Source organism: Arvicola amphibius, chromosome 4 (assembly GCF_903992535.2).
Source record: "Arvicola amphibius chromosome 4, mArvAmp1.2, whole genome shotgun sequence".
Lineage (NCBI taxonomy): Eukaryota > Metazoa > Chordata > Mammalia > Rodentia > Cricetidae > Arvicola > Arvicola amphibius.
Window position 1 is genome coordinate 106,995,320 of NC_052050.1, and position 27,027 is coordinate 107,022,346.

A 27,027-nucleotide genomic window follows, 5' to 3' on the forward strand; every position below is an offset into this window, starting at 1 on the left:
AGAATTTTTGTGTTATAATACTACATTTGCAAAGTGAATCAGGACAAACAAAAGTATTTATATATTCCAGTATTCATAAGGCTATCTTCTGGTATGAGTTTGTTGATGTATTCCCAATGAAGTTAGAAAATCAATTAATTTTAAACTTGTTTCACATTCTACAAGTCTATTCAAAGTGGGGATTACTACATACCTTCTAATTGTTTGAGAGAGAGAGGTAAGTTGATTCTTTCCATATTCCTATATTTACATGGCTTGTATCCAGAGTGACATATAAAATACTTAGTAAACTAAGAATAACAAATAAAGGCTTTCCACATTGGATTCACAAAATTTAACTTTTGATTCTTCATAGACAAGTGGTATAGGGATTAAAGTTTCTCCACAAGAACCTTCTTGATTCTCATAAACTACCCCTCTCACTAAACTGAGCAGTTATAAGAATTATATGAGTAACACTAGCTTTACTGTGTACCCTTTGCTTATTAGCAGGCTTTGAATAAACACTTATCATCTATTCAACATTCTTACGTTTTGTAATATCTGAGTGGTATAAAACTAAATGGATTGGCAGTTTTAAAATATGGCTCTCACAGGGCTATGATTCAAATGGTGATATCATTTAAGGCATTGTTTCTTTGTCTTCTTTCTTAGATAATTGCCTTGCAAACACATTTTGGCTACCTGACATTGAGGTATATGGACTTTTTGAGGGGAGGGGATTTAATAATCATCAATCAATAAGCTGTGCTTATTTAGACTGTTGCTTTTCTTTAAAACATTAAAATTTCTCCATAGGCACATTTGTATTACCTTTCACATGAAAATTACCTTTTATGTCTTCTAGAACTTTGACAATGTTCTTCAATAATATGGTCTTCCCAACTGTAGCCTAAAATACAGTACCAGAAAATGTATGATAAATATTAGAAATTGTGTAATATTTAAGTTGCTATCTTCAGTGAACCTTAGAACCATGCCTGATGTATTCACCTCATTCTTCCTCTTTCTCAAACAAAATTACAGAAGATTATCAATAACCAAGAAAGAGTTGTCCCCTTATTTTAAAACATGAAGGAAAATTCACAGTCTTACCTATAGCAGTGAGGTTCCTGTATGTTTCCAGCATCACATCTTTGTAGAGATTCTTCTGTAAAGGATCCAGCAAAGCCCATTCTTCCCCAGTGAAGTTAACATGCACATCATCATAGGTCACTGCACCCTAAAATATCCCATGCATGTGTACAAGAGAAAGCATGATAGTGACAATATTGTACATGTACACTTCCTTGATAATATATAATTCTGGTGCTCCCCACATTTATTCCATAATACAGAATTTCCAATGTAATCACTAAGTCATTTTAGAAAGAAACCGAATATTGAGGTTCACATCTGTCATTTCTTCACTTTGACTAGAAGAAGCCTTGGAAAAAGAATGCGAATTAATAGACATAAGTAGAGAGACAAGCAATCAGATCAAAGGTACTGAGTACATTTCAGAGAAATGTACTAACTAGAAAAAAGATAGCCAAGCTGGATGCTATTGCTCAAGATTTTTATCTCAGCTTTCAGGAGGCAGAGGTAGGTGAATTTAATTGAGTTGGATGCCAGCCTGGCCTATGCAGTGAGTTACAGGACAGACAGAGTTACATACTAGTAAGACCCTGTCTCCCCCATAAAAATCAATTTAAAAAATGGTAGAAAGAACCCAGAGATATTTACTAAAGTCCCTATGAAGACATATGCATTTATTCCAGTTCCAGAAAACTGAAGAGTCCCAGTTTAAAGTGTAATATTACTAAAAGGGAATGAATGTTTAAACAGTTACAAATGAAAACATCAGCAATGTAAATGTTGATCATAAACAACACAAGACAGGAGAATGGGCTCAGCAGTTAAGAGTCTTGCTGGTCTTGCAGATAGGTGAGCTCAACTGACAGTACTTACATAGGGGCTCACAGCAATCCATTACTTCATGTTCAGGCATTCTGAGACCATCTTCTGGTTACTCTGAGGGCCAGTTACACATCTGGTGCATACCCATGCATACAGGCAAAAGACTCATATTTGTTCAAAAGAATTCAAAACAAACACAATAGGTAGAAAGAATGTGACACACTTGCAATCCAGCAACCCAGAAGACTCAGGCAGTATTCACAACATCCTGGGAAAAAGAATGAAACCCTCTGCCAAATTTCAAAATTCAAGATGTGGGTGAAAGTCAGCACAGCAGCATATGCTTGACATGTATAAAAACCCATCTTGCAGACTCATGGGTCACTAATATAAAAACAAAACAAAACAAAACAAAACAAAACAAAAAACCCAAAAAAACCCAGGCATAATGGCCCACCTTTAATTCCAGCATGTATGATCCAGAATCATTGGGATCTTTGAGGTGAGGCCAGTCAGTCTGGTTTTTGGGACAGCCAGGGCTACACAGTGAAAGTTTGTCCTCAAAACAAAAACAAACCAAAAAAATTAAAAATAAATCAGGTTTGCAAAATGGCTTTGAATAAGCAAGTGTTTCAATTGTATCTTACGTGCTTTAGTGATACTGTCTATCATGACAGCAGGACACAAAGAACAGGAAATTGATTAAGGATATAGACACTCAAATCCCATCGCCAATAAGGAATTTTATCCAGAAAGGCTCCTCCTACTAAAGATTCCACAAGTACCCCAAAGAAAGCCACCAAGGAGAGACTAGTGTTCAGATGCAGTATACTATCTCCTAGGTTTTTCATTCAATTAACTAGATTCTGACCCAGGTCACTACAGGCTTATAGTCAACCCATGATGAAATGCATTTAACATTAATGTCCATAGTCTTCAGCAGTTCTTACACTGTTCAAATGTCCAAAGTATTCTCTGACACTCAAGGCAATTACTTGACTGTGACATTTTGTGAAATCAGAAAAACAAGTTTCATCTTTCCAACACACACTGGCACAGAATACCCTTTTCCATTCCAAAAGAGAAATGGGGACATAGCGAGGAAGACTGGACTAAGGCAAGACTGAAATCCAGCAGGGCAAACACCAAATCTGGTAGCTCTGTCTCAGATATATGGGGCTTCAGTTTCAAAGGCCTTTGATGCCACATTTTCCCTGCAGCTTTTCCTACATCTCTCTCTTTGGTTACTTCCACTCCCTGTGTGCAGCTCTGCATGGCAGATGTCTCATTACTTAGGTATCTCAGCATCTTGTCATCTGAAAAGGCAACCCAGGCTTCATGCTCACAGCTTTATGCTGTTGTAGTCTCTGCACTGGGGCTCTGACTCTGCCAAACATAGATGCCTGCAACAGGGCTGAACTGAAACCAGAGACGAAGAATCTATGACCTAAAATTTTTATTCTTTTTTTCCAAAACCAGCACAAGTTTGGTTTCTAAATTGGGATGGACCTTGCTAAGCTTGGAACACAGCAGGTTTTGTATGAAACTACTTTCTGGGACTTGGAATCACTTTGCCTAATCCTTCCATTAACTGCAGACTTAATAGAATGGAGTCTTACACTTAGGGCATCTTGCTAGGCTTCCGCTGTAGAGCAATGGCCTTCTCTTTAATGGTGATAATCTCTTTGAAAATCCCTGCCTCTGTTTCAGTACTTGACTGCCATATGGACCTACCTTTTCATATCATTTATTTAGGCCCCACTTGTTACTATCTTTTGTAGGCATCCAGCAGATCCAATATGCCATAAGAAATACATCCATAAATTTTTAATTTGGCCTTACTCAATTTCTCTGGGCATGGGAAAAATAAGAAAAAAATTGGACCAAAATAACACTCAAGGGACCTCTAGCTTAATTTTTCATGGATCTATTTTCAACTGAAATCCTATCATCTCAATCTCCATTGTCTGTATTACTCTCAATTCCCAACCTCCTGGCCAATAGGCATACTAATATAGGTTTGTGTGTCTGTGTCTGTGTGTGTGTGTGTGTGTGTGTGTGTGTGATCTAATGAGACCTCAGCCCTAGACAAAGTACTACAAAAAACTAATGACTGTTGAGAGGGAGATTTATGTTTTCCCAGGGATGAGCTTCCTAGTTGGCTATCTAAAACAAAATGGTCTGCCCTGAAATCACATAAATACAAGAAACTCCAAATGAACTCAACAACTTATATTTAAATATTTATGTGCACAGATGTATAAATATATGGGCAATGATAATAACAAAAGAAGAAAGAAAACTAATTTAATGCAGAATCATTGGGAGGCATAGAGTGATTGAAGAGAGGAAGAGGTAGGGAGTTGTAACGTATTTATACTTTAAATAGGACTTTAAATATTAATCATAGGACATAGAATTAAATGGAGAAATCTGAAACAAATGAAATACAAATGGCTGACAGACATTTAAAATGTTAAACATACTTAGCTATTAGGGAAATGCACATTATATCTTCTCTCTAATTTCATCTCATCCCAGTGAAAAAAGTCTAAGATGAACAAACAAACAAAAATGACAACTATTGGCACTGATTTGCAGAAAATGGAACTCCATTTTAGTACTTGAGGATATGCAAACTGGTGTAACCATTTTAAAAAATCAGCATGGACCTAACTCTAGAAGTACCTACCATATAACCAGCAGTAGCACTCATATATATATATATATATATATATATATATATATATATATATGTTGTATATATATGTATATATAATTTGTGTGTGTTGTGTGTATATATATATGTGCACACACATATACATGTATATATACATACATATAAATGTACACATACACAAAAGGGAGTCCATATCCTGTTCTAGAGACATTTGCTTATCCATGTTTATTATGATTATATCTACAATAGACAGGAAATGGAAACAACCTAGATTTGCACCAACTGATGAATAAAAATTGTTAGAGTCAGCCGGGCGGTGGTGGCGCACGCCTTTAATCCCAGCACTCGGGAGGCAGAGGCAGGCGGATCTCTGTGAGTTCGAGACAAGCCTGGTCTACAAGAGCTAGTTCCAGGACAGGCTCCAAAGCTACAGAGAAACCCTGTCTCGAAAAACCAAAAAAAAAAAAAAAAAAAAAAATTGTTAGAGTCATACTGGGTAATGCTACTCAGAGATATTGAGAAAAATGAAACTATGAAATTCACAGCTAAACAGAAGGAGCTGAGCTGGAAAAACTTATTTTGAGAAAGGCAACCCAGAATAAGGAAGATAAACATCACATATTCTCTGTCACGGTGAAGGTTAGTGTTAAATCATCATATATGTATTTCAACTGTAATACCTCCATGGTTCATGAGATCACTGCAATGCCATGGGATGGCTATGAAAAGAGAGGAGATAGAATGCACAGATACATGGGGAAGAATGGGCCAAGGAGGATTAAACTGGGGTGGGGGAGTGGAGGTAGGGGATAGGAAGGAGAAGGGAAAGAGATGAATAAAACAGAAGACCCTTTGAAAAAGACATGGAAATTTGCTTTAACATCACTAACACACACAGTCACATAGAAAGATACAAACATGATACATAGGAAAAGAAATGTAGAGAGAGGAGAAAGAGAATTAAAATGTAACTCTGAAACTGAGCAATAATGCCCCTACTGGAAACCAGAGGATAACAAATAAATCTATGCCATGTATAAGTTGCTTCTTTTGGAGTTCTTGCTAATTAGGTACCAAAGACCCCTCAAACATTACATTGTATGGTTACTGCTTTTGGCTATCAAGAACTTGATAATAAGATCCTATTGCTGAAGACACTATATGTTTGAGTCAAGGTCATGGCAAAATCAAAGTGGTAAAGAAGCAGAATCTTTATCCCTACTGACTTGTTTTCATGGTGGTGAAAAGGGTCTATGCAAGCTACTACAGGAGACAAGTAATCATCAGACATGCCCAACTACAGTAAAGATTGGCATGACAAGACCAGCCCACTTGTAGAAGGAGCAGCGGGCCGCTTCCCGCCACCTGGCTCCTGGCCACTGGCTAGCTTTACCCAAAACAATTACATGGAAACTGTATTCATTTAAACACTGCTTAGCCCATTAGCTCCTGCCTCTTACTGGCTAACTCTCACATCTTGATTAACCCATTTCTATTAATCTGTGTACCACCATAAAGTGGTGGCTTACGGGGAAGATTCTAGCCACCGTCCGTCTTGTGTAGGAGAAATATGGCGACTGACTCACTTCCCTTCTTCCCAGCATTCTGTTCTGTCTACTCCACCCACCTATGTTCTGACCTATCAGGCCACGCAGTTTCTTTATTAATTAACCAATGAAAGCAATACATAGAAAGAAGACCCTCCTACATCATTTCCCCCTTTTCTGTTTAAACAAAAAAGAAAGGCTTTCACTTTAACATATACTGGTGCAATAGTAACACAAATATTATGGGAGTAAGTACTACTTCCTGACTGTATCTAAGTTCTTCACAGGATCAAATGCATTCCTGGCACCATTATCAGACTAAGAACCTAATAGGCAGGTCATTGGCCTTAGGAAAGAATATTATGTTGCTAAGTGGACATAGATTTAAACTGACTCAAAATAACTTACCATTATATCCATTGAAGAGATGTGGGCAGGGAAAAGGGTGGCTTCAGCTGGTGATCTGTTGCAAAACTAGGTATGAGCTGCAGGGGATTAGATCTGAGGGAAGAGAGCACACCTCTGCCTTTTACACTCTTCCTGCCACAGCTTCCACAATGGTCCCTGAGAATTAGGCGGGGATTGTGTTATGTATGTTGCTTTAAGTCTGAGCATTCCCCAATCACTTACTCTCTTTACTTTGGCCAGCTTTGTACCACCACGTTAATCACAATCTAATTCAATTAGAAGCATTTAAGTGGAGAGATGTGAGTTCCATTGGTCTATAATCCATTAGCTATAATGGTAAGTCACCTTCCTGACCATCTATTGATGTGCCCAATAGATGGAATAAATACATGAGATAAACACATAAGCAGTGTGTGTGAATAGCACAATGGGGGGTGAACAATGTCCTCAGTCTCTGCAGTCTCTGTTATATCTCTTTTCGGCTGACCCACTTTCCTTTCTAACTCTACATGGAGTAGCATACCTAGCGCTTTGGATCTGACACTAACTTTTAACTCTGCACAGTGCACAGATATAACCTCAGCACTCACTAAGCTGTATAATTTTGATTTTACAAAATTTACTAGGCTATGCTTCATAATTAGATCTATTGTCCCTTGGGGACTGTAAGACGTGTATAAGACTGCTTTGTTCTTTTTACTCAACTAAGACAAGAAAATATCATATTCTCCTCAGTCTAAGACAAGCTGCACACAATTAATTCATTTTTACCTCAGAGCAAGTTCAAATTATACTAAAGGCTTTTGTAATAGGTTTAATACTTTACAATTATGTACAAGGTCAGAAATGCAGGTGTCTGGCCTTGTTAGATCTAAGTCCTTTAAAGATTTATGATGAAATAGGGCAATATTGCAGGTTTATAACCATAGTTATGTACACAAAGCATCCTACAAAAAGCATACCAGTTCTCTGCTTGTCAAGTCTGCTGATAAAGACCTATGTTTCAAAGTTTGTTGCAGTGGGCACTGTGCCCCCTCCCTCTGGTCACAGTCTTATTCCTGAAACCTTGGAACTTTGTATTGTCAGAGAAAATGGCTTTGCCCTTATTGTTCACCCACTGAGGTATAACTCTTGTCATTGCTTCAAGTCTCTGGGGAAAAAAGTGTATTTACACTAGATGGATAAGAAACAAAAAGGAATTAGAACTGGGATAGAGAATTAGTGCTAAAAATTATAAGACAAGAGAATAAGAATAGGGCAGAACAATAAAGAGTCATGACTGGAACAGCATCAGATTAGAAATATTCTAAATTCCTTTTGCTGCTATGTGGCTTCTAATCTTAACCCTGGAAGGTGGTCTTGCAGGGCAAGTCTCCCAAACTACTGATACCCACACAAATATGTGAATGCAATTTTTAAAAAGAAAAATTAAGGAGGCCGAGGCAGGAGGATTAAGACTGGGTAAAGCTACAACAATAAAACCCTGTGTCAACCAAACCTAAAACAAACAAAACATTAGACTGCTTATATTTCAATCTTAGACTGTTGATCACAAAATATTCCCCATGTTGTTTTTAGCTCACCTGAGAAAATTTATTGAATATAATTCTTTCTGTTGTTTTAAAGCACTAGACTATTCTATCTTCACTAGACTAAAAGTACTTATTAATCAAATTATTGAAAAACAAATATTAGTATTTCAAATTTTGTACCAAATTTTAAACTTCCTTTGGTAAAGGTGTAATAAGCTTTATCCTAAGAACAGGGAGGTGGCTTCTTCCTAGAGAAACTTTTGGTATGATTTAAAGTTGAGCTATCTTTTTAGATTGACAACAACTTGACTTAGAGCTATGATAATGTCTGTAGTCCTTACCTTGACATTACAAATTAGTTAGGAAAAAAACTAACCACTGAGGAGAGTTTAATGAATGTATTAGGATCAAAGCCAAGTTTTAAACTAATTCATCCCATATTAAACACTATGTTTAACACTATTAAATAAAATGGATGAATTTTGTTTATCTCACTTCTGAGTTTAGAACTTATCAGCATAGAGAGAATTTCCAGACTCTCCTACCAATAGTTTTCCTTTTATTTCCTTCTTCATAAAATTGTAATAACAGAGTTGCTATTTATGCCATTTTCCAATGTCAACATGAGGGTCAAGTGTAACTCGGGTTTCTATTGTTAAATATTTTTAAATGTTTAAATGTACCTCAAGGAGCAAAAGACCACACTGAATACTATCTATTATAAAAAGACTCAGAAATTATTAAGTTATATCTAGAAAACTTAAATGATTTCCAATGATAATTACTGAGTAATTCTCCAAGATACTGGTGTGTTACACAAAATTTCCAGTACTATATTAGCCAGGGTTCTTTAGAGTCACAGAGTCTATGGAATATCTATAGCTATGACTTATAGGCTGCAGTCTAACGATGGCTAATTATAACTGGAAAGTCCAAAAATCTGGTATCTGCTCTGTCCCACAAGGCTGGGTGTCTCAGCTGGTCTGCTGGGATCTTGAAGAAGGAATAAATGGGCTGATGGAGGTGAGGCAAGCAGGCAAAAACACCCTTCCTTCTTCCATTGCTTTTAAATAGTATTCTAACAGAAGAAGTGACCCAGATTAAACAGGGGCCTTCAAGCCTCAAGGTCTGGATGGCAGGCCTGTGTTATTCATCCTCAAAGACATGTTGTTTTCCTGTCTAGAAATCAAGAGCACATGCATGCTCTCCATTACTGTATTAAAATTCATTCCAGAAATAGTCAGGTTGACAACCAGCAATAGCCACACAAGTACATTTTGATGATTGGAGTATCTCTTTAAACTTTACCAGTTAAGCTTGTATCATCCATAAGGCTTTTCATTTTGACAAGATTTCAAATTTTCTGATGAGTATGCTCAACATTCACAGTGAATATATTAGAATTGAGAACACATTTTCAGAAGTGATAGTATAAAAAATATCATATAGCTAGAAACTTCAACATCATTAGAAGCAATACTTATGGATGTGGGATTCCCCTATGTATGCTATGAATACCATTGGTTAACAAAGAAACTGCCTTGGCCTATTGATAGGGCAGAACTTAAGTAGGTAGAGAAAACTAAATTGAATGCTGGGAGAAAGAAGGCAGAGAGAGAGAGAGAGAAGTCATGGAGCTGCTGCTGGAGACAGATGTACTGAAACTTTGCCAGTAGGCCATGACCTCGTGGTGATGCACAGATTAATATAAATGGGTTAAATTAAGATGTAAGAGTTAGCCAATAAGAAGCTAGAGCTACTGGGCCAAGCATTGTTTTAAATAATACAGTTTCTGTATTATTTCAAGACTGAGCAGCCAGGAACCAACAAGCAGGTTCCTCTAACAACAACCTACTCTCTAAAAACATGCAATTTTCCTGTCTACTAAAAACAATTTCTAATTTTAACTAAGGAAATATATAATTTACTAAATTCCCATAAATTCAGGAACTAATATTTGAGACATTGCTCAACATAAAAAAAAATGGCATCTACCACATACTCCAAACATACTTTTTCTCACTAATTCCTGGAGAACAGGAATGGATATTCCAAGACTTTCTTATGCTATCTGTAGCATTCTTATGTTTCTTGTTTTGATTTGTCACACAGTGAAGCTACAACTGTGGATCCAGAACTGTGTGATTTTCTCTAACCCCATAACTCAAGGTACCTCACTACTGAGGCAGTGGGTAACCACACAGTAAGGTCCTGTCTCAAAGAAAGACAAAGAAAAAGTATATATTATATATACCCGTATAATTAACTTCAAAAGTATACTTTTCGTTCTAGAATAAGGAATGATTTTATGAGAAATCAGATGGAAATTTGTAGGCTTGTGCCAGCCTGGTCTATAATATGAAGACCCATTCCAGCTAGTTCTATTGTAAGAACAAAATCTGAATTTTAAAAAAGAAAGCATTATGTTATGATATGTTTCATTTGTGTTATAAATGACCTTGAAAGAATGGAGTAATGTTAGCTTCTATGTTCCAGGAGAAGACAGATATATGGTGGAAGGGAATTGCAAAGTGAGGTATAATTTAGCAAATGACTAAGGGAGAACAATGACTAACAAACTTCAAGTGGAACCAATCAACAAGGATACACATGAAAAGGAAACAAACAACAATGAGAACTTGTGAGTTCACTAATGAAAAAAATATAATTTTTTTTAAAGTTCAAAAAATGTAAGCAACTACATCACCACTAGGTCATGTCCAGTCAAAAATTACATTACAGCTCCTCTCTCAGGACAGGCAAACAGGTCTAGGTTCTCAACCCTAACACTGAGCAGAGACATGTTTCTGACTCAGGTAGCCTATATAATAATGAATACAAAGATGACTTACTAGGAAAGGCTAGAAAGTCATATTAATGACATTTCCACTGTTCTTACTTTTAAAATGGCAGAGTTACAGTAAATGGACTATGAGATTATCAGGGATTTTGGGACCCTGGGAGGACAGATAGACAGAATCTAACATTTATCAGCTCTACTCAAAGCAGACACTATTGCCTACACCCAAAGAGTTGGGAAGTTTAAAAATCTTCTTTATTTGATATGGTAGGATGTTTAGATTTGGCTATACTTGCTTCTCCACGTGGACCTTATTCCATTGGGTAAAGTAATGCGGCAGAACCTCCTTCAACCAATGGCCTTTGTGATGCTGGATTAGGCTGGGCGTGGCCTTGGGTACAAAAAATGTGTACGCTCATGTGTCCTCATGTGTCCTCTCTCTCTCTCTCTCTCTCTCTCTCTCTCTCTCTCTCTCTCTCTCTCTCTCTCTCTCTCTCTCTCCCTCCCTCCCTCTCTCTCTCTCCTCTCTCACCTGACTGCTGGATTTGGTTCCTCTTGTTGGCTTGTGCACAGGACTGTGATCTGTGAGTCCCCCCTAAATAAAGAACCTTTTATTATACTCAATTCTGAGCTAGTGTGGGACTGTTTTATTTGCATTCTCCTATAACTGGAGCCCAATGTGGGGCCCGATCCATACCTACTGGATTTGGCCCAAAATGTCCACGCATGCCTTCCCCCCTCCCACTCCAGGCTTCCTGGCTCACCAGCCTGGGCATGTTTCTCATCTGTGGACTGCCTGCCACTGTGGCCTCCCCATCCAGCGCCTAAGCCCGTGACTTTTCCCACCGCAGCAAGCCATTTTTTCCTAGTGCAATCCCCACAGTGTCAGTACACCATCCATGCCAAAGCCCCACTTGCAGCTCATAACTGCCAGCAAGCTTTGGAATCCTTGATATTCTGTACAACTCAGTCCTCCATATATGAATACGCTGCTCTTAATTAACTAAGTCTGAGGTGATTTGGGTACTGGAACTTGCTTGCCCCTGCTGGCCATGCACACCTGCAACTGTGACACTTGCTTGCAAATAAAGAGTATTACACTTACAACAGTTTCTAAAATCCCCTAATTGAGGTAAGTATAAATAAATTAACAAATTTAAATTTATATAATTGCAGACACTTATCACCATCCAGGAACTTAATAACCGTTTTTTGCTTACATTATGGATGATATTCTATAAGGGTCATATAATTTTTCTAATATATCCATTTAATTGATTTTGGGACTTAGCTTTGTTTTTCATATTATATCCTTAAGGAAATGGTTTGATAACAGAGCCAAGAATGAGACACATTAAAAAATAATAGTGTTCTTAGTGAGTCTGAGGCTACGCTGAGCTATGTGAGACCTTTTATAAAACAAAGAAACCCAGATAGGACTGGGCATATGACCCAGTTGGTGTCCTTGCCTACCATGTGCTAGACCCTGGGTTCTGTCTGTAGTATCATAATATTAGCACTTGGAAGATAGAAACAAGAAGATTGAGTGAACTCCATAGGAGCAAGACTGAGCCAGCAACCTAGGCCAGAGCAGGTCTGAGGCAGCGAACTCCAAATGAGCAGGACTGAGCTAGCAACCTGGGCTGGAGCAGGCCTGGGACAGTGAACTCCATGGGAGCAGGAGCGGATCCAGACCAGGGTCATTTACAGAAGCAGGACTGGGGCAGCAACCTGGGCCAGAGCAGACTTGAGACAGTGAACTCCACAGAAGCAGGTACAGGGAAGCAACTGCTGAGCAAGTGGGCAAGAGCCAGAGTGCGAATCTGTGACCTTTAAGGGAGTAGATGTGAGCCAGGATCCCTGTGGGTCTGGGCGTGAGTCTAGTACCTCCAAGGAACTAGGCCTGAGCCAGGACCTCTGTGGGTCTGGGCATGAGTCTGGAACCTCCAAGGTAGTAGGCAGAAACCAGAGATCTCTGCAGATCCAGGCATGAGTCTGGAACCTCCGAGGAAGTAGATCAGAGGCAAAGACCTTTGCAGGACCAACCCAAGCCAGGGAACAGATCCTCTGCAGGAACAGATCCAGACCAGGGCCATTAACAGAAATAGGTCTGAGCTGAAAACTTAGGCCAGAGCAGGCCTGAGACAGCAAACTCCACAGAAGCAGAGCAAAGTTCAGGAATGCTGAGCAACCTCCAGGAACACAGAATGACCAATGGGGTAACTAGAACTGTGACACTGACTGTATAACAAGGAACAAGCATCTGAGCCTTGGATTCACTGGCACTTAGAAGATTAATCACCAGAATCACAGACAGCCCCAACCACACCAATAAGAGGAATAGATGAATGGACAAGGTAAGAACACATGCAACACCACAAAGAACAACACGACACCAGTAAAATCTAGAGACCCTACAACTGCAAGACATAAACAACCACATATAAATGAAGCAAAAGAAAATGACCTAAAAAATAACTTCAGGAGAATGTTTGAAACTCTTAAAGAGGAAATGAGAAATTTCCTCAAAAAGATGGAGAAAAGATAAACAAAAAATTGGAAGACATCAGCAAATCCCTTAAAGAAAACCAAGAAAAAGCAACCAAACATATGAAAGAAACAATTCGAGACTTGAGAACTGAAATAGAGACAATATAGAAAACACAAGCCGAGGAAATTATAGAAACAGATATCATGAGAAAATGATCAGGAACCACAAATGCAAGCATGAACAGCAGAATACAAGAGATGGAAGAGAGAATCTCAAGTGCTGAAGATATAATAGATGAAATAGACTCATCAGTTAAAGAAAACATTAAATCTAACGAAAGCTTAACCTAAAATATCCAGAAAATATGGGACACCATGAAAAGACCAAACCTAAGAATAATAGGTATAGAAGAAGTTCAACTCAAAAGCACAGAAAATATATTTAACAAAATCATAGAAGAAAACTTTCCCAACCTAAAGAAAGATATGTCTATGAAGATACAAGAAGCCAAACAGACTGGATCAAAGAAAAAGTCCCCTTGCCACATAGTAATCAAAACACTAAACATACAGAATAAAGAAAGAATATTAAGAGCTGCAAAGGAAAAAGGCCAAGTAACACACCTATCAGAATTATACCTGACTTCTCATTGGAGACAATGATATCCAAGAGGTCATGGTCAAGCGTTATGCAGATATTAAGAGACCACATATGCCAGCCCAGACTATTATAAACAGCAAACTTTCAATCACCATAGAAAAACAAAACAAGATATTCCACGACAAAACCAGATTTCACCAATACCTTGTCACAAACCCAGCCCTACACAAAATGCTAGAAGGAAAACTCCAACCCAAGGAAGTTGGTTACATCAACAAAAACACAGAGAATTGATGGTCTCATAGCAACAAATCCCAAAGATGGGAAAAATGCACAAATTAACATCACCAACAATGAAAATGAAATTAACAAAAGATAGCAATCACTGGTCATTAATATCCCTTAATATAAATGAACTCAACTCACCCATAAAAAGACACAGGCTAACAGACTGGATACAAAAACAATCCATCCTTCTTCTGCGTACAAGAAACACACCTCAACCTCAAAGACTGACATCGCTTTGGAGTAAAGGGTTGGAAAAATATTGTCCAATCAAATGGACCTAAAGACAAGCTGGTGTAGCTATTCTAATATGTAATAAAATAGACTTCAAACTAAAATCAATCAAAAGAGGCAAAGAAAGACATTTCATATTAGTCATAGGAAAAATCCATCAAGAGGAAATGTCAATATGGAAGGTCTATGTCCCAAATATAAGGGCATCCTCATATGTAAAAGAAACACTTTTTTAAAGTTTAAATCACACATTAAACCCCATACACTAATAGTGGGAGACTTCAACACTCCACTCTCACCATTCACAGGTCAGTCAGACAGAAAAATTAACTGAGAAATAAGGGAACTAACAGATGTTATGACCCAAATGGATTTAACAGATATCTACAGAATATTTCATGCAAACGTAAAAGAATGTACCTTCTTCTCAGCACCTCATCGAACCTTCTCAAAAATTGACCATATACTCAGCAACAAAACAAACCTCAACAAATACAAAAAAAATTGGAATAATATCAGATCACCATGGCTTAAAACTAGAATTCAACAGCAATACTAATTCCAGAAAGCCCACAAACACATGGAAATAAAACAATGCTCACCTGAATCATCAATGGATCAAGGAAGAAATAAATTAAGAAATCAAAGATTTCCTAAAATTCAATGAAAATGACCACACAACATACCCAAATTTATGGGGCACAATGAAAGCAGTGTTAACAGGAAAGTTCATAGCACCAAATGCCTACATAAAGAAGCTGGATAAATCCCACACTGGTAAATTAACAGAACATTTGAAAACTTTAGAACAAAAAGAAACAAACTCACCCAGGAGAACTAGACAGCAGGGAATAATCAAATTGAGAACTGAAATCAACAAAATAGAAATAAAGAAAACAATACAAAGACTCAGTGAGACAAAGAGTTGGTTCTTTGAGAAAAATCAACAAAATAGACAAACCTTTATCCAAACTAGCCAAAAGACTGCAAGAGAATATTCAAATTAACAAAATCAGAAATGAAAGAGGGGGACATAACAACAGACATGGAGGAAATCCGGAGACTCATCAGGTCATATTTCGAAAACCTGAACTCCACAATATTGGAAAACTTAAAGGAAATGGACAACTTTCTACATAAAAATCACTTATAAACATTAAATCAAGACTAGATAACCAAATTAAACAGACTTATAACTGCTGAAAAAATAGAAACAGTCATCAAAAGTCTTCCAACCTAAAAGAGTCCAGGACCAGATGGTTTCAGCTCAGAATTCTAGAAGATTCTCAAAAAAGAACAAATACCAACACTCCTCAAATTGTTCTACTCAATAGAAACAGAAGGAACATTGCCAAACTCTTTTAATGAGGCTACAGTTACCCTGATACTCAGCTAAAACAAAGGCATTACTAAGGAAGAGAATTACAGACCAGTCTCACTCATGAACATTGATGCAAAAAAATACTGGCAAATCGAATCCAAGAATACATCAGAACCATCATCCACCATGATCAAGTCAGCTGCACCCTTAGAGATGCAGGGAGGATTCAACACACAAAAATCTGTTAATGTAATCCACCATTAAAACAAACTGAAAAATAATAACTACATGGTCATCTCATTAGATGCTGAAAAAGCTTTCGACAAAATACAACAGCCCTTCATGATAAAGGTCTTGAAGAGAGCAGGGATACAAGGAACATACCTAATCATAATAAAGGCAATATACAGCAAGCCAACAGCCAAGATCAAACTAAATGGAGAGAAACTCCCAGTGATCCCACTAAAATCAAGAATAAGACAAGGTTGTCCACTCTCTCCATATCTATTCAATATACTTCTTGAGGTCCTAGCTAGAGCAATAAGACACCAAAGGGAGATCAAAGAGATACAAACTGGAAAGGAAGAAGTCAAACTCGCACTATTTATTGATGATATGATAGTTGACATAAGTGACCCCAAAAGTTCTACCAAGGAACTTCTACAACTCATAAACACTTTCAGTAATGAAGCAGGATACAAGATTAACTCAAAAAAATCAGTAACCCTCCTGTACAGAGATGATAAATGGACTGAGAAAGAACTCAGAGAAACATCACCCTTCACAATAGCCACAAATAGCATAAAATATCTCAGAGAAACTCTAACCAAACAAGTGGAACACAAGAACTTTAAATCATTAAAGAAAGAAATTGAAGAAGACACCAAAAAGTGGAAAGATCTCCCATGCTCTTGGGTAGGCAGAATTAACTTAGTAAAAATTGCAATCTTACCAAAAGCAATCTACAGATTCAATGCAATGCCCATCAAAATCCCAACAAAATTCTTCACAGACCTCGAAAGAACGGTACTCAACTTCATATGGAAAAGCATAAAACCCAGGATAACCAAAACAATCCTTTACAATAAAAGAACTTTTGGAGGCATCACAATCCCTGACTTCAAACTCTACTACAGAGCTACAGTACTGAAAACAGCCTGCTATTGGCATAAAAACAGACAGGAGGACCATTGGAACTGACTTGAAGATCTGGATGTTAATCCATACACCTTCAAACAAAGAGGGAAAAATATCAAATGGAAAAAAGAAAGCTTATTTAACAAATGGTGCTGACATAACCGGATATCAACATGTAGAAGAAGGAAAACAGATCCATATCTATTACCATGCACAAAACTCAAATCCAAATGGATCAAACACTTCAACATAAAGCCAGCCACTCTGAACCTCATAGAAGAGAAAGTGGGAAGTATATTTGAATGCATTGGCACAGGAGACCACTATATAAATATAACCCCAGTAACACAGACACTGAGAGAAACAATTAATAAATGGAACCTCCTGAAACTGAAAAGCTTTCGTAAAGTAAAGGACATGGTCATCAAGATAAAACAACAGCCTACAGAATAAAAAAAGATCTTCACCAACCCCACATCAGACAAAGGTCTGATCTCCAAAATATACGAAGAACTCAAGAAACTGGTCATCAAAAGAACAAATAATCTAATTTAAAAAATGGGGTACAGACCTAAACATAGAACTCTCAACAGATGAATCTAAAATGGCTGAAAGACACTTAAGGAAATGTTCAACATCCTTTGAAATCAGAGAAACGCAAATCAAAACAACTCTGATATTCCATCTTACACCTGTAAGAATGGCCAAGATCAAAAACACTGGTGACAACTTATGCTGGAGAGGCTGTGGGGAAAAGGGAACACTCCTGCATTGATGGTGGGAATGCAAGCTGGTACAGCCCTTTTTGGAAGTCAGTGTGGCGATTTCTTAGAAAATTAGGAAACAATCTTCCTCAAGACCCCTTTGGATATCAGTGTGGCAATTTCTCAGAAAATTAGGAAACAATCTTCCTCAAGACCCCTTTGGATGTCAGTGTGGCAATTTCTCAGGAAATTAGGAAACAACCTTCCTCAAGACCCAGTAATACCACTTTTGTGTATATATCCAAAGGATGCTCAATTGTGCCACAGGACACATGCTCAACTATGTTCATAGCAGCACTGTTTGTCATAACCTGAACCTAGAATCAGCCTAAATGCCCCATCAACCAAAGAATGGATAAGGAAAATGTGGTACACTCACACAATGGAGTTCTACATAGCAGAAAAAATAACGACAACTTGAATTTTGCACACAAATGGATGGAGTTAGAAAACATTATTTTGAGTGAGGAAACTCAGACACAGAAAGACAATTATCATATGTACTCACTCATAAGTGGTTTTTAAACATAAAGCAAAGAAAACCAGCCTACAAATCACAATCCCAGAGAACTAGAAAACAATGAAGATCCTAAGAAAGACATACATAGATCTAGTCTACGTGGGAAGTAGAAAAAGACAATCTCTCCTGAGTAAACTTGGAGCATGGGGAACTTGAGGGTTGAATGGGAGAGGAGAGACAGGGAGGGGAGCAGAGAAAAGCATAGAGCTCAATAAAAATCAATAAAAATTAAAAAAAGAAACAAGAAAAAATACAGTCTTTACAGAGTAATAATGAACAACTAGCTGACAGTAACAGAATCAAGAATGAGGCACTTTTAAAAATAATACAGTCTTTACAGACTAATAATAAACAGCTTAGAGGATTAATACTATCAAAAATCAAGAGTTAGATGAAAACATATTCAATTAAAAAGGATAACATTAATTTGACAGACAAAATTTAATCCATGTCAAAGGGCACTAAAATAAATCTAAAAATATTCATACTGTTAAATTTGACAATCAAAATTTGTTAAAAAGTTATGATAGGTTAGCAGATAGAGTATCTCTCCAGAAAGGCAATCTGCATGGTATCCAAATAATGTCCAAGGCTAAGATGTTATCTTTAAAAGCAAAATTTCAATACCTCGAAATCATATGTACAAAATGAGAAACAGAGTTTATGTACATCAATGAGATTACTAAAAATATTCACAGGTCAAAGGATTCAGGCTTTACAAATATCAGTAGTAAAAATATTTAAAATAATTGAGAAAATTATCAAAACTTATGAGTAGGGAGAGAAGGTACAAGGACAGGATCTAGTCTCACCAGTACATGTCAGAGATGACTTACTCAGGGTTTTATTACTTACCCCATAATCACCTCTAACAAACCATCCAGTACTAAATACTCAAAAGGTTCCCAAAAATGTGTATAAAAACCTATAGGTCTAAACAATCTAAAGAAAATTAAACAAACAGTAATATCTTAAGGCTTACATTCCCCATTTGTTAGGTGAATGGTAAAAACATGTTCTAGATGATGGAGGATGAATCAAAAATTTTAATAGGAAATAGGAAATGCATATTTTGGTAGACTTCTATAAATGATCAAAGACCAAAGCTACACATGATTCTATATATTCAGAAATTAAATAAACACAGACTTCACAACTCATACAAAATTAACTCAAAGTGACTTTTAAACTGTTGTGTTTCTTACTATCCAGCTACTGCCATCTAGCTATTCTTCCCAACAGAGAGACTGTATGCTCTAGAGCCCTTTCTCCAAACAGAGGTGATCTCCAGTAGAGCCTTCTAGGGCTCTACAACCCTACTTGCCCACCATGGTTTCAGGCAAAAGCAGCCCTACTGATGCCCAATCATAAAACAATATAGAAGAACAATTTAATGTCTGCTTCCTGCCATATGGATTATGGTACAAGATATAGTATCTGTCTTATCAGCCTACCCAACACCATACAAAATTAAAATACCTCCAAGGCTCAGAAACTCATTTTGTCCCCTGGAACTGAACTTCACTAAATCACATGATGGTGACTAGTACTAGCAGAAAGTTAAAAACATTCTAATTATGTATTGCTGAGGAATGATCTCTATCCCCTCTAACTACCATTTTCTAAACTGTCTGTAACATTTTTAAGACAAACTTGAAAGTAGAATGTAATGTTCAGAGCTTCTAGAAACTAGGCCTTCACTTCTCCAATCTGTCTTCCCACTGCACACCAAAAGCAGTGTCTGTGTGTGCACACTGGACAATGATATACCAGCATCAAAGCTTCTGATAGTCAGAGCCTACTCCTTCCCAGGGAATCCACACTCTGAGAGATTCAGAGATCAAGGACCACTGCCCAGGTCACCACCTCATTCTGGCTCATGGTAGAGCAAGTCCCAGCAGCTCAGACTCTGATAATTCACTTAACATGCTCTTCCTGGTCTGGGGACAGTGGTCCCCACACTCACCATGGCATGGTTTGTGGCCTTCCTTACAGCTCTCTACAGCAGAACTGGAGGAGAATCCTGGAAAGAACCTGTGGGTTACCTCCCATTGGTGCTCCTGATTGCTATGCCTTCCAAAGTCCCTCATTAGCTAAGACCACCCAGCTGGGTCTCACAACTTTAAAGGGTACCCTACTGGGTGAGCAGAGATCAACTGACTCAGCACAGGCCTTCCTAGCAGTGCCCTCCTTCAGATAGGCCCTACTCTGGGAAACTTGTAGTTCAGTAGAATCTTCCATTCTCCCAGAGCACTTCCTGTTCCTCCTCCAAGGCACAGGGTTCTTTCTGTGCACATTCCATTACACACTCAACGTTCAGTGCAGCCAACCCTTTGCTTCATAGCTCAGAGGTCCTGCAGACAAACACAGGCCACATTCAAACAGTAACTGCTGTTAAAGCTAACAGATTAGAAAAAAATGGATTAGTAAAAATGAAGGGTCTTGGGAAGTTTGGGGGCAGGGAAGAGATACTGGAAATGATGTAATTATAATCCCACAAAATGATGTTAAAAATCTGAAAGAGGCTTTGTGGTTATGTGCTCCAGGGATTTTTTACTAGAGCACTCCAAGTACTATTCATGCCATTTCTCTCAGGTTGTACATCTTCAACCTGGAAAACACAGTCCTGTTAGGCAGGGCCATACCATTTTATCTAGCTCTTCCATTTTGGTTGAACTACTATAACTACATTTGGTTTCATGAAAGTTCAGTTCTTTATCCAGGTTGATTGCCTGGTGTGTAGATGGAAGGAATGGCCAGTCAGGACATTGCCAGATCATCCAAAATTGATTACCTCACTACTCAGCGCTACTGTCAACTACTGTCAAATCAGGAAAGCTTTACCCTCCTTCTTGCCCATCCTTATCTGTGCTTTGACTACGCCTACTCTACAGCTGGTCAGCGAACGCAGTTCTTACACACGTCCCACTTCGTGTGTGAATTTGCAGTGTAGTCTAGAGAAGGCGGAGGATACTCATTCACTGGTCTATTTTTCCTTCTCGCAAACCAATAAAGGTCCAGCCTGGAAGGATTGGCAGAACTGTCCTCTCAGCACTGGACAGCAGAGGCAGGATTAAAAGTTCAAAGCAATCCTCAATTACATAGTGTGAGGCAGGTCTGAGCTACAGGACACATTGAACTAAACCAGAAGTTCTCAACCTTCCTAATGCTGTGACCCTTTAACACAGTTCCTCATGGTGTAATGCCCCCCTCCAACTATAAAATTAATTTTGATGTTACCTCATAACTATAATTTTGCTACTGTTATGAATTTAGTATAAACACCTGTGTTTTCCAGTGGTCTGAGGCCACTGCTATGATAGGGTTATTTAATACCCCAAAGGGAGCCCTGACCTCCCCAGGATGAGAACTTCTGCTCTAAATTGATATCAATCAATCAATCAATCAATCAATAAATAAATAAATAAATCTTATGAAATAAGTGGAATGGAATTCTAAATGACCACAAACATTGGAAAATAGAAACAAATAGATATTATAGCAGTAATGCATTTAAAGAAAATGAAATTTTAAAATGATACTGATACTTAAATAACTTTTAAAAACGATTAGAAATAATTGGAAGGATACTTAGTTATACTGATTTTGAAACAGAGTAGACACTTCCCTGGTAGAGAGAAGGCCATTAATAAGACACTGTATGATTTTGTCCCATGTAAAATGTTAGCTTCTGGGTGCTGTAAGCTGACACAGATTTACAGTCAATGAATGGCCTGTGTCTCAAACCTCTGAGCTGACCTAACTGTGTATTCAAGGACTGCACATATCTGCACACGATAGAACCCTAACTGGAAACTGAATAATCAGTAGTTCAAGCTACAACTCTCTGAATTGTGCACCCACCAATTCTGTCTGTCTTTATTCACACGGAAGAAATTAATACAGCCTGGAAAGCTGCACAGAAGGTCACTCGCCCTGCCCTATCAGATCCTTCATTATGATGGAGACCCCTGAAGCTCACTGCCTTAAACTTCAGCCTGGGATCTAGCTGTTGTCTAGTCTGTTTCATCCTGCAGTGTGCACGGACCACTATTCCTCCTCTTCTGATCTGAAGGGAGAAGCCATGCTCCCTATGCAAATCCATTTCTTGCTACTGCGATGGACACTACGTGACTCAAGATGGTCATTTTAGGACTCTGGGTGCAACAAACCTTTAATCCAAGGATTAAGAATAGTTAGTCAGGGTGACAGTAAAGGCAATGTGACAGACAGGATTCAAGTTCACCTCAATCAACACATGAGAACTGGACTCAAAACCATTTTCCGAAAAGACTGGAGAGGCAGCTGTTTTAGAATTAATGTACCTTTATAGCACAGCAGGGCTTAATGTTGGTTGTGACCGCATAATGGCCCCTTGAGCAGCCTGTTAGAGGCCTGGTCTTTGATAGGGGTGGGAGGCGTCAGGCAGGTTGTAAATCAGGGTTGTCTCTTCCGTTATGGGAATGTAGATAATCCCAGTGAACAAACATTTACATCTTATCATTTTAATCTCTAACAGGTATGATTAGCATAGTATGTATCTTTGGGGTATTACCTAAATTCTACTTTCTGTGACTTAAAGTCTCCTTGCATACCATCAACTCTTTTACCGTTAATTCTACGTGGCAATTTAGCAGTGGAATGCTGCTCTACACAGGAGACACCGTCTACAAGCTCCACAAAACTATTCCAGACGGATCCTACAGTTAAACGCTAAATGTGCAGAACTTATGGAAGATACTAGAGAGACCAGGGCTCTCTGAGTTTGACAACTCTGCTTTCCATAGCGGCAATACAAGCACTACAGGCGCCAGCATTTCACAGTGACGTCAACAACTGAAGCACCATTGCCCTGCACAGATGCAGCCGGCAGAATGAAGGTATTCAGAGGCTGCCGCCCAGCCCAGGGAGTTGCAAGGCCCACACAGGACCACAGAAGGGCCACACAGGGCACACGGGCCCTGGCCGGTTTCTGTTTGGCCGCTGGCTCCTACCCAGCCAGGGGAAGACCCACTTCACCGACTCCTGAGGATCAGCCCGCCACTCCTCCCCATCTGGGGACAGCATCCCCTCGCTCACTATGGCCCGCCGCTCCTACTCATCTGGGGAGAGCAGTCCCTCGCCCACTATGCCCCGCCGCTCCTCTCTGTCTCGGGACGGAGGCCGCTCACTCACCATGGCGCCGCTGCTTTTATCGCTACTGCTCTCTCCACAAGTGTACACACAGGCAAACGTCCTACTCTCTCAGCACAGGCGCTCAGCTAGCAGCCTGGCAACCGGAAGAACCTCCCATCCTACGAGCGGGTCTGCTGAAGGCTCTGATTGGCTGGTGAGGTCTGAGACAGGACTGAGTGAGCTGAAAGGCTCCAACACAATGATTCCCAGCCCTGGCTTTCACCACAAGCACAGATTGACTGGAGATTTGCACCAAACTGAACAGCAAGTCTCTTGTTAATATATACCAATTGGTAAGAGACTAATCCGACAACGTCACACAAGAGGAACACAGAGTATCTCAAAAACATTATAAACAATGTCCACAGTGCCATTGGCATGATAATCACAGCCTCATGTATAGAAAGAGTTGGCTTCTCCGGATCTGAAGCAACTCCTTCCCACAGACCCTGGGCCCAGATATTTACCAGCTCTCTCAAGCTTATTCCAGGTTTTAGAGAAGGAGCTCTGTTTCTTTCTCTATATATCCGGGCCTGAGAAGAACCTCCCAGGGCCTAGGCAGGTTGTCAAACTTAGAGAGGCTTAGTTTCTCAAGGATCTTCTAGAAGCTCTGCACTTCCAGCTGGGCATTTAGCTAACAGAGGGATGCCTCTAAAATACAAAGATTAGTATGTTAACTAGAGATTAGGATGCTAAAATGTAAATGTTTATTCACCTTTTATGTATATTGTTATTGGTCACATGTCTGTAGTAAAAACAGGTAATGGGATGCTTATCTATGTGATGAGTGGAAGCTTTACCTCAGGCCCTGACATCCATATATCCAAAGAGTCTGGAATGTTTGGGTGGAAGTTCCATCCCAAGCCCCCTCCCCTGGGAGTTGCCTCAATCCAGACTCCACTTCCTAGTGATTTGGGAAGGAGCTATAGACATAGCCTGGGAGAGACTTGGGAATTGGTGGATTCTGCATATGCACCTATGAGAAAGCTATCTTAAAAGTGGAAACACACTTTGAGTGCTATCAGGCTTACCTCCTATGTACACTGACAAATGTAGTGTAATGCTAAGTAATGGGCAGTGAGAGACTAGAGAGAAGCTGAGCTCCATACGTGCAGGTGTGGGAGAGCCATTGTACATACTGGGTGGAGACATCCCTGCATGGCTGCTTTTGGGTATCTGTCTTAGTTACAGTTTCTATTGCTGTGGAGAGACACCATGATTATGACAACTCTTATAAAGGATGGCATTTCATTGGGGTTGGATTACACTTTCAGAGAGTTTAGTCCATTATCATCATGGAAGGAAGCATGGTGCTGTGCAGGCAGACATGGTGCTGGAAAAATAGCTGAGAGTTCTACATCCAGATCAGCAGACAGCAGGAAGTGACTTTGACACTCTTTTTCCAACAAGACCATAACTATTCCAACAAGTCCACACCTCCTAATAATGCCATTCCCTATTGGACTATGGGGGCCATTTTGATTCAAACCAACACAGTACCCAAACTCCTGTAAATTTCTCCTTAAAATGTCCAGTAATTAATTCCAATAAACTCATTGGTTCCCCCAGGGTTGACTTTAGTGAATTTGTACTTTGCAATGCCATTGAGACTTCTGGGGAATGGAATAGACATTGTTTTGTCTCTCTCCACTGGGGAGAAAAGTCTCACAAAGGATCATAAATATATTTGTTAATGTGCCTATATCATGGTATTAGGAAAATGAACCAGTATATAAAGCCACATGTTCAAAATTTTAAATATGGAAATAGCCTTAGTAAAGGAAGACTTAGATATAAGAAGGTGGTAATGACTAGATAATTCCAGAATGAAAAATGCTAGAAAGCGTTGGCAAGTTATGAAGGCTTGAGTAAGTTGTTCAAGGTACATAAAGGATGAGATTTAGAGATCATATATGTATTAAAGTTGACAAGGTGAGATATCAACTGTTTCAAGGACTGGCTAAAATGTACATCAAACAAAAGTTTATTGAGTTATGGCTGGCTATTGAAATAGTATACAGTCATCAAAAGGACCAAACTGATGTAAAACTGACCTTCTGCATGTTTCATAATCATTTTCAGAGGTTATTCTAACGTGGCTAAAGGGGCTAAAAGGAAGAATATTTCTCCCCTTTCCCTAGAAGGTCTATAAGATTCCCTGGGGCCTGAAGGCATCTATAATTTGTCATGTTCATGGAAGCTATGGAGACCCCACTCAATGAATTTGAAACATGGTCCAGTCTACAAAAAGGAAGGTCAGTGTGGAATATTTTCTTCAGTGTTTCAAAGGAAGTCACAGTACATAAAACAAAACCTTTGACTTATCCTTACACTGGTGGGTTGTAGAACTTTAAGACAATTCTGAAGCCATTTCTGACAACTCTCAATACTTCCCCTCCTTCCCCTGAGAACCAAGGACATAACAGCTATGCATGCACGTACTGAAATGTTGGGAACACGCCCTCATGACTTTATTAGCCCTTTATTATGTATCATTTGCAATACACAATAATACAGGATGGCTGCAATGCCCCTGCAGTAAGAGAATTCTACAAATCATGGAAAACAATCACTGTGTTCTGCAAGGATTCTTCAAGGTCAAAGTCCTTCTAGAAAACAGCTGTTCATTCCAATGTCTACCTCAGGTATAGCAGCTCTGCTAAATTCCTACAATATTTTCCCTTTTTGTTTAAGCCATATTAATTGTGGTGAAGATTATACAGCCACACAGTGAAGACAGCGTTTTTTCTATTTTGTACTGTCTCATTGTCTTATGTACCTAAGTCAGAATACATTTGAAAACCAATAAAATTGCTATAGCAAAAACAAGTATAGCAATTACTAGGATAAAAAAAACTGTCAAGATGATTCATAGGATTAAATGAAACTATGGTATCTGCAAGGCTTTCCATAATATCCATTCCAGATACGTTATGTACTTACCTGAAAAGGTCTCTGCAATTTCTTATTTTAAATCATAAATTATTTGAGAATTAGGGTGACTCAAAAAAATTTTAACCTTTTCCCAACTATACTTTCTTTCATTAACTTTTAATGATGTAATACAAAAAGTTGTAACATTCTAATCACATTTCAATTTAATCTGTTCCATTAAAGTCTCTAATTGATCTCCCAAAAGTAGCAGAGCTTGCCTCAAGTCAACTATCTCATTAACTATATCATTATCTATTTGATTCTCTTGGATCCAAAGTTCTGCAAAATGTTGGTGCCAGTTTCTAACTATTTCAGTAGTTTGAATTTCTTTATGAAAGGTCACTTTGGCATTTACAGCAGTAATAGTCAATGCAGTAATGCCCATAACTGTGACAATAATCAACCCAACCATTCAACATGTTCTATTAATATTCTTTCCGTGAGTTTCTGGACTAGAATCAGCACAGGTGAGTCTTGCCATGACATGGACAGCTTCACTGGTCTACAGACTGCTGGACTTGCTCCAAGAATATATAAACTTTTAGAAGTGACAGTCAATAATATACTAGCATTAATGCAGGTATGAAGAATACAATGTTCACAAATAATATTAGGATGCCTATTTTTGCTTCAACTGTTAAATGCCTTGGACTATTTAAATCTGAGTCACCTTGCAAAATCTGAAACAAATGACCTAATT

At 38.6% G+C, this 27,027-nt stretch overlaps 1 protein-coding gene across 1 annotated transcript; it reads right to left on the reverse strand.

Moving 5' to 3' along the window:
* Positions 1–827: 827 nt before the first annotated feature.
* LOC119812479 (zinc finger protein 431-like) lies at positions 828–23,478 on the reverse strand. The gene is made up of 4 exons (XM_038327183.1): positions 23,394–23,478; positions 6,535–6,690; positions 1,096–1,222; positions 828–892 (listed from the first exon to the last, which is right to left on the reverse strand). Exons 2-4 carry the CDS (start codon positions 6,544–6,546, stop codon positions 828–830), a joined length of 204 nt encoding a protein of 67 aa, XP_038183111.1. The 5' UTR covers positions 6,547–6,690; positions 23,394–23,478.
* Positions 23,479–27,027: the final 3,549 nt, after the last annotated feature.

Bases quoted from the DNA above. Each gene is read 5' to 3' on its own strand.
- LOC119812479 (XM_038327183.1), bottom strand. The intron at 893-1,095 runs GTAAGACTGTGA...ACTGTATTTTAG, and splicing joins CAGGAACCTCACTGCTATAG to GCTACAGTTGGGAAGACCAT.